At 39.1% G+C, this 8,908-nt stretch overlaps 1 protein-coding gene across 1 annotated transcript in view; it reads right to left on the bottom strand.

Moving 5' to 3' along the window:
• Window positions 1–1,323: 1,323 nt before the first annotated feature.
• The window catches only part of LOC101852332, a 19,002-nt gene continuing 11,417 nt past the window's right edge, over window positions 1,324–8,908 (bottom strand). Inside the window, exons 3-5 of the mRNA XM_005101636.3 lie at window positions 8,460–8,538; window positions 2,383–2,595; window positions 1,324–1,697 (exon numbers count right to left, since the gene is read on the bottom strand). Of these exons, the coding sequence (XP_005101693.1) occupies window positions 1,657–1,697; window positions 2,383–2,595; window positions 8,460–8,538 (333 nt within the window). The 3' untranslated portion in view covers window positions 1,324–1,656. The remainder of the gene's footprint in view (window positions 1,698–2,382; window positions 2,596–8,459; window positions 8,539–8,908) is intronic.

Raw genomic sequence — 8,908 nt, 5'->3', positions numbered from 1 at the left:
GACACACGCTAACGAGCCATCTTTAATTGCTTCTGATGACCTCTTGACAAATAAACATTTATTAGAAGAGCTATAACTTTTCAGGCCGGCCTCAAATTCATCATAAGATAAAAACTCGGCTCCTGCACAATTTAACGCCATTTTGCCCGAAGTGATCCTGGTCTCTACCCAGCCTGAGGCGAGTCACGAGTGAGGCAGGACAGGAAGCCAGAGTCGCGAGTCACAGGAAGTCGGCAGTGATGTCATGCTGGACAAGAATCAGAGTCCGAATAACATTTTTTCATATTCGAACTCGAGTCCGAATAGTCACTTCGTTATGTATAACTGAACACAAGATATCCTTTGGCGCAGTCGGCACTCCGCAGTGAATATACAATGTCGAAGCAAATGACGGCGATGGCTACAACAGGACTGAATTTAATTTAAAATGGGCTTTCCTCTTACACATTTGATCTTAATGAAAATACAATAGTGCAACACTACGTTTCAAGTTATGGGTACTGGCATAGTTTCATATTTTTTCATTCCATTGTTTCTGAGAATATACTGTTCGCAAAATTTGGCCTTAGTTCCATTAGTAGTAAGATTATTATTATTATTATTATCATTATCATTTTTATTCTGTACATGCTTGTGTTAGGGTGGTAGTGTAGCATGTTATTTATTTAACTGATGGGTTATTTAACCCTAATGTACTGTCTTTCACTGAAAGGACATTGTTAAATGGGTGAATAGATGGTCTGGAAAATTGTTCAAAAGCGTCAGTTTACGTAGGTACTTTGGGATTCAAACAACGAACATCCCCACTGTATTTAAGAATGATAAATACAGAGCCATTGTTGTGCTCTGTACACCAATTGTGTTCAGATAATAAATGATTTATCGTGTGGTTGTGTATATAAGCTTGATGTTGTTTGGTTTTATTCTCCTTTTCTTGGGTTTATTTTCTATCTTAGAAAAAAACAATTTCCGATAGGTGAAATCACAGCATTTCACTTTTGTTTAGAAGCATCGGTGGTTTAACAAACCTGCAGAAAACCCGGGTTTGATTCCTGTGCTGGGGGAAGAATTTGCATCCTGGCATCACTGTCTTTCTGATGGGACGTTGTATCTCTTTCATTCAAATTCGGCCCTAACTGGTCGAATCCCGCCTCCTAAATGATCTAAATTGTGTTGATTGGGGGCCGTAAAACCTTTAAAATCATAGTTAACAAAGGTTTGTTTATTTATTTGTTGTGTTTGTGTATTTTAAATTTAAGTTTAAAACCTAACTTTTTTCAAAAGAAAACATTTTATTTAAAAGATTTATTCAAAATACAACAATAAAATTTGAGAAAGAGGTTTATTCCATACACACAAACTTAACGATAGCTTAATGAAGCATTTTGGTAAGGACTGTATACAAAATTATTGTTTATAGAATAATCTAAACTATGCATCATTTAATTAAAAAAAATTCACTAGACTTAGATATGCAGATATTTTCTACTTTCACATCATATTGATTCTAATTGTCTTTGTCTTTTGTCGTTTTCTCGTTCTGCGCCGAGACACGTCATACGCAGTTCCACTTGAAGAAAACATCTGAATTTCAAAGTCAAACTTTATGTCTATGAATGATGAACCTTGTTCATACGTATCCGAACGTCGTCTGTCTTATTCCAACGTTGTTACTTCGGGACCGGCTGTGGTGGTGCCTTAAAAATAGACGATTACATCCTTTAAACATTAGACAGTAGCATATTGATTTACGAGTATACTATGCGGATTTATTAAAACTTCGTATATGTAGGTAGTGATAAAGGCGTATTATAAGTAAAGCTGTGTCGATATGGTGGTAGTAAAAGGTTTACATTCTCTTTAAAGCTTATGATAATGAGAGTTTCCATAAGGCCGTGCTTATTTATAATCAATCCAAAGGGACAACAAAAGAAATCAACAAATGTCATATATTTCCACCCTTTTCCCTTCTCTGCCCCCCCCCCTCTCTCTCTCTCTCTCTCTCTCTCTCTCTCTCTCTCTCTCTCTCTCTCTCTCTCTCCCTCTCTCTCTCTCTCTCTCTCTCTCTCTCTCTCTCTCTCTCTCTCTATATATATATATATATATATATATATATATATAAATATATATATATGTCTGTCTGTCTGTCTGTCTGTCTGTCTGTCTGTCTGTCTGTCTGTCTGTCTGTCTGTCTGTCTGTCTGTCTGTCTGTCTGTCAGTCTGCTTGCCTGTTTGTACCAGAGCCCATGCTAAACACGTTTGTTTTTCAAGTTCGCTAGTCGAATTGTAACCTTTGCTACTCCATGAAGGAAAATCAGGCTGGCCATGACTGAAACAAATCAATCCGATTGTCAAAGTGCTCTGAGTAAAAAGATGACTTACCCTCTTCCCTGGCGCAGCAGTATGAGGTGGTGTCATGGGCGGGGTCTGGCGTGCAGTCCGCCACACTGGGACATGTGGACGTGTTGGAGCAGCGAAGAGGCTCCGGGACCACCGTCAAGTTGTCAAGAAGTCGGTCGTAGATCATGGCCAGGGCCGGACCACAGAAACTGTCATTAAAGCCCGTTTCGTAGATTGGTTCAAGTTCTGCCACGTCTGTGATTGGTTGAAAATGGTTGCAGATGTTTTACTATATCAAGTTTGTGGTTTGTTGAAAATGAATGTAGATGTTTTGCTCTACCACGTCTGTGATTGGTTGAAAATGATGGTAACCGTTTTATTCTACGAAGTCTGTGGGTGGTTTTCAATGATCGCAAATGTTTTACATCCCCATCGCAAACGTTTAGGTGATTAACCATGTCGGCTGTTCACATTTGCTGTAAGGGCTGACCGCGGTTAACAGAGATATTCTATAAAATAACTTCCTCAAAACGACATCGGAAACACGTTTTCTACATGAAACGGTGAAGACTCTTTCCAAAAGACAGCCTACGACAGTGTCATTGCTGTCACTGAAGAATTAATAACTAAAAATAAAGCTGTTTTTATATTATGTTATTCCAGAGAAAGATGTGTTTTACAATCAAATAACATGTTACAGCAAACAACATTAAAAAAAATATTAGGAAGCTGCATAGTTCATTATAATCGTATACCCTTTCCAAACAAAGACTCAAAAGGTCTCAAAAGATGTATTAACATAACACTGTGACACCTCAGCAAGAACAACAGCAATGAAATAACAACAACAGCTGTAACAGCAGCAGGAGCAGCCACAGAGGGCTTTTATAAGCTCTAATTCTTTTTCAATTGTTTTGACCTGTATCGACTGGGGTTGATTTTTACAAATTATTTTTTAAAAAGATGAAACCGCCTTTTACGCATCACTTTAGACATTTCAAAGGAAAGCAAATTTGAGGTAAAGAAAAAGAAACAGGTCCTTGTAAGCTGTTTCGTAATAGAGGCGGGTAAGCCTGTTTTGACAGCGTCTAAGATAGTGTGTTAAAAAAGGATGCTACATTTAAAGGCTTATAACTCGACCATCTTTGCACCAGTTTCAATAAAACTTCAAGAAAATATAATTCAACGAAAAGGACATTAAATTTGAAATTTTGCAAAATGAAGAAAATCAATCAACGTGTTCTAGAAATCATGCTTTAGAAATTTCAACTAAAATTGGGTAAAATGCAATATTTTACTTCTCAAAAGCATCCAGCTACAAGGGCGTTATCATCGGTCCATTCTGGTTTAACGACGAGGACTGTAAAACCATGACCCTCACATCAGATGGAAATATTTCACCTTGTTGAGAAAGTTTAAGAAACATTTGGGGAGGAGAAAGTTGTTGGAGAGGCCTGAATCCAGAAGAATGGGGCCACACCCTATAAACAAACAGAAGACAACGCATGCTTGTAACAAAGGATTGGGGAACACTTTATAAGCCGAAAGCTCACTATGGATAGTAACGGCATTCCCCCCGATTTCAACATCCTCAATTATTTCGTTTTGTTCAATTTTTGACAGACAGAATCTACAGAAACAACCCACAAACTATCGAACAGTCAATCTATCCAAAAACATGTCACGGAGATATTCAAAATTTCCAGTAGCTGATTAAAATTTAAGCTTGCCACGAGAGAAATAGTCAACACTTAGGCTTAGGTGATTTGGGTTTATTTGACATTGTCAATGGTATAATAATATTATATAATATATTATATTAATTGGTTTTCATTTCAAAATGCACATTATGAGTTGTAAATTTTTACGTTTACTTTAATTTGGTTTATCTTTTTTAAAAATCTGATTTTTTTCGAACATATCCGTTGATTTTCTTCATACTGATACACTGATTATGAATTTAATTGTTTTGAAGGTTTGCTTAGTTTAGTTTAGTAAGAGTTTTATAGAGCTCGCAACTGCAAAAGGTCATGTAAGCGCGCGAAACACAAGTTGGTTGCATTCATGACAGTTCTTAGCACGGCTTCAATTTAGTCAATGATCAGATGAACATGTGGTCAATGATTACATTAAAATGCGAAAAAATTCAAGTAAAAATCTGAGACCAAAAAAAATAAATAATTGACCTAATATAATAATAACAGTATATTATTACTTTTTGTACAAAGGCCAATGGCTGTAACAAAATCGAGAATTATATAGGGATCAACGGTGGAAAAACAGATCCTTCACTTTTGTATATTGAAATACTTTCTTTTCCAAAGTTCGGACCGTCTATTGAGTTGTTTCTAATGGTGAAATCTGTGTTGCATCCGACACAGAACGGTTTCTCACCTCCCTGCAAGAGATAGTTATGTGTCAGGTAGGTGTGTCCAATACGCAATCGGGTAAACATGACTTAGGCTCTTCTGGAAAGGTCCGAAGGTTTCGTGGACCCAGTTTGGGCATGTTGTTGCAGAGTTTGTTGTTGATTTGTTTACTCCAATGTGTCTCCCACAGACAGGAGGTGTAATTTTTTAACTTTGTTTTTATTGTAAGTCTGTGGGAGAGTGTTCTTCGTGGATCCCAACAGAAAGGACAGAGATTCCTTTGCCAAGAGAGCCACCTGCTTGTTTCCACGGATGTCCACTTGGATTGGGAGCCATGCAAGTATTATACTTTTTCCTTGCTCCTTTTGAGTGTGCATTTTTCGTTGTAACTTAATTATTTTTGGGTGCATGAGTGTGTCATTAGTGAGTGAGGTGATGCAGGACAGGTAGACAGACAGGATAAGGAAAGATGTTTTAGGAGAGTCCAATGCCATGTCAATGGTAAAGGCCCCTGCAGAGAAATAAATGGAGGCTTTGGAATGGAGTCTTTCCCCTCTGGTGTGTACTGTTTGTGGACAGAGCAGCGGCGCCCACTGCGGAATCCGATTTAGAGCCATCTTTAAAGATTAGCTCCCCATTGGTTTTGGTAAAATTTGGGTTTTTATATGCAGCTTTAAATATTTTAATGTTTGTGCTTGCTTTGTTGTGAGTGCTGAGTTGTAAGTTCACTTTTGCCATTGTGAGTTTCCGCGGAGGGAGGTCCTGGAAAAGAATTTTTCTGTCCTTTTTGGAAAAGTCTGAGTTTTTGAGGTTTTAAGGACTCTGAAACCGAAAGGTTTGATTAGTTTGTCATTGTTCTTGAATTAGTTTATTGTGTACGGGTGTGTTTTAAAGATGCAGTCGTGAGCTGGATTTTCTGGCGTTGAACTCTGTTTGACTGTGTACTGTAGTGAGAGTTATGAACGTCCGAATGTCATTGGTGATGTTTGTTTAGGCCTGGAGGTTCTCCACTTGGGAAGTGCGGACCCCCCCACCCCAGGGCGAGGCAAAGTCCTTGGTTTTGTACTGGGTATGGCATTTTTAAGAAGTGGGGTTTTCCAATCCACAAACCTGATATCCGTAGTCAAGCCTGGATCGGACAATGGAACAGTAAAGATGGGAAAAGGTGTTTTGAGTTCCCGTCCCACTCCGGATGAGAAAACTTTTTAAAGCGTTTAAGGCTTTTTGGTACATCATAGAACAGTCTTTTATGTGTGGAATGAATGTAATTTTTTAAAGTCAAATACATGTATAATTCCGAGGAAACGAGCTTGGTCCTGGACGGGAATCTTTTCCCCGTATAGTGTCAAATCCGACTGCAGCACACGTGTACTGGAGAAAACTTGAAATATTTATTTGATTTGCCCATTTTTCAAGTTTAAACAGCTGTGTTTGCAGCGTTGCCTTTCCATAGATCTTCGTTTAGGATTTTTGGAACGGCAGCAGGTGAGGAAGTCATCAATGTATAACCTGCTGTGTATGTCAAGTTGGAGGGTCTGAACTATGGAATTTATTTTTTAATTTCAAACAGGAGAGCAGAAAGGATGCTTTCCTGGGAAGGCACCTTCCTCCCGTGGTGGGGATCTGAAAGGGAGAATCCGACATGAACCTGGAAGGAACGATTTTTGAGGACATTTCCATTGAAGGCAGTGAGGTGACTTCGTAGGCCGGGAGCGTGCAGGTGTCTAAGATTTATGCATTACTTCCAGGCTGTGTTGAAGGCTTTCTCTAGGTAAAAAAAGATGGCGATCATGTGGTCTCCTTCGACAAAGGTCTCGTGTATAAAAGTCTCCAGGTGTATCAGGTGATCCAGAGTGGATCGAATTTTTCCGAATCCGCTCTGGAGACCGCTCAGCGAGCCAGTCGTCTCCAGAAACCACATGAGTCGTCGGTTGTTTTCTTCGTTTGCCCAGATAGCTCGTTAAGGCGATTGGTCGGTTGTTGGCTGTTTGTGAGTGGTCTTTGTTTGGTTTGAGAATTGGGATGGCAGTAGTAAGTCGCCAAGACTCCGAAAAAATGTGCAATCGCCACATGTCATTAGTGTGAGTGTTTCTGTGGGTGAATGTCTAATGATCTGATTATGGATGTCATTCGAACGCGGGCTGTATTTCCCAGGTCCGAGATGTATGATGTTAATTCGTTTAGTGTGAAGTCCGCGTTGTGGATTTCTTTGTTGCTTGAGAGGAAGTTTAGGTGTTGTTGTTTCCTGTTACTTTTGATGTTTTGGAAGGTGGTGTTGTTGTTTGTTTCAGATGAAAGTTTGGAGAGAGAGAGAGAGAGAGAGAGAGAGAGAGAGAGAGAGAGAGAGAGACAGACAGACAGACAGACAGACAGACAGACAGACAGACAGACAGACAGACAGACAGACAGACAGACAGACAGACAGACAGACAGACAGAGACAGAGACAGAGAGAGAGGGGGGAGAGAGAGAGCGAGAGAGCGAGAGAGAGAGAGAGAGAGAGAGAGAGAGAGAGAGAGAGAGAGAGAGAGAGAGAGAGAGAGAGAGAGATATGTAGCTTTTGTATTTGCAATGTCTATTTGTGTTTCTGCTCTGGTGCCATCCGGCCTTTAAACATGTCTGCGTCTATCCATTAAATTATATTTTTTTAAAGCTATTTTGAATACTTTTCTGAGTGGTGTCTTATTGTTGATTTTGGATATGTATTTCGAAAGGATTGTTTTTTGCTCTCCCTACGGCATGTACGTGCCTCAGCTTGCGCTTGTAAATAATTAATTTTGTTTTCTATAGGTGTTGTAAACGGCTCTCCGATAGACAACCTTCTTTTTCGATACTGCATGATTACACTCCCCAGAGAACCAGATTTAGTTCTTCCGGTGTTTTGGAGATGTTTTTGTTATGTATTTGTGACACATTTCTTGAAGCGTTTCCGGGAATTTGTTGTAGTTGAAGTCGAAAGTTGGGTTGGGTTGGGTTTAAAATAAGGGACCATTCAGTGTCCCTTTAAAAAAAAAGGAAGCATTCCGGGATTGGGTCGTTTTGAAGGCAGGACCGCCATTATGATGGATTGTTGGTTTTGGAGCACTCTGAAAATATCACTTTTGGAGTCCAGATAGAGGCACCAGGGCAGGGTGTCATAGTCACCCCAACCACATCAATGGACACCGGGGTGACTGAGGATGCACTGTCAAAACCGTATCTTATTTCATATTTTCTTCCAAATACACGAATTATCTGGTTCATCTGACTATCCAAGAGCCAAATGTATACTTTAAAACTTTTCGGCGTAATAGATTAGGAGGTTCTCACCAAAGTTTGAAGGAATCTTGCACAGGTCGATTTCAAATGCAGGTAGTAGCCAATTTTAAAATAAGCCTGAGGACCACCAAAAATGTTCCCGCTTAGCTATTTTTATATAAATACACCCCACATTGATTCCTCTTTTGGGTAATGCATTTCAAAAGTACTTAAAATCACCTTTGACATCGAAAGAAAAAACCTTGAAATCATCATAACATTTTCCAGTAACATACCTTAGTCATCCCGGGTGCCTTTGTCCCTCCAACTTTTCAGATTGCTACCAACGTGGAAAATAAAGCGAAAATACTCCAAATACTAGATTTTATACTCGTATCCAATCAAAAGGTGGTGCCTTTCTTTTGATTGCCAATATATTAACACATTTAATCTAGTTTATCACAGCCAACGCATGGCAACTACTAGAGAAAAAAAAGAAAATCAATGAACTTACTAAAACAACCGAGGTAAGCCACTTCACAGTTTTCACAAAAAGTTGTCATACGACATCGCTGCAAACTTGATTGACAGTGCTGAAAATAGTTTTAAAAAACAAGCAAAAAGGAATCATCATCGTCTTCATCACCATCTTACTTTTTATGAAAACAATATCCATCTATCTTGAATAGAAATCGAGACATTTACGGTTGAAGAGAATGGGGGATCATCTGGTGCCAGAGGTAAAATTAATGAGAAAATTTTGTGACTTCCAAAGCTCGAGTGACCTTGGACACAGAAAATGTACGTTTTTTGTTCCTTTGATAATGCTGTTTTCCAGTAAAATCTACACAGAAATGTTTTTTTAACCAGACTTAAAAGTGCCGAGCCAACGGGCAGTAAAATGTTGCTTTTTTCAATTACGGTATCTTCTCAAGAGCCTTTTCTGATGAGGTTTGGGGGGGG

Source organism: Aplysia californica, unplaced genomic scaffold, assembly GCF_000002075.1.
Source record: "Aplysia californica isolate F4 #8 unplaced genomic scaffold, AplCal3.0 scaffold00292, whole genome shotgun sequence".
Classification (NCBI taxonomy): domain Eukaryota; kingdom Metazoa; phylum Mollusca; class Gastropoda; order Aplysiida; family Aplysiidae; genus Aplysia; species Aplysia californica.
The sequence above is the reverse complement of the archived record's forward strand: the minus strand, read 5'-3'. Positions and strand labels throughout refer to the sequence as shown.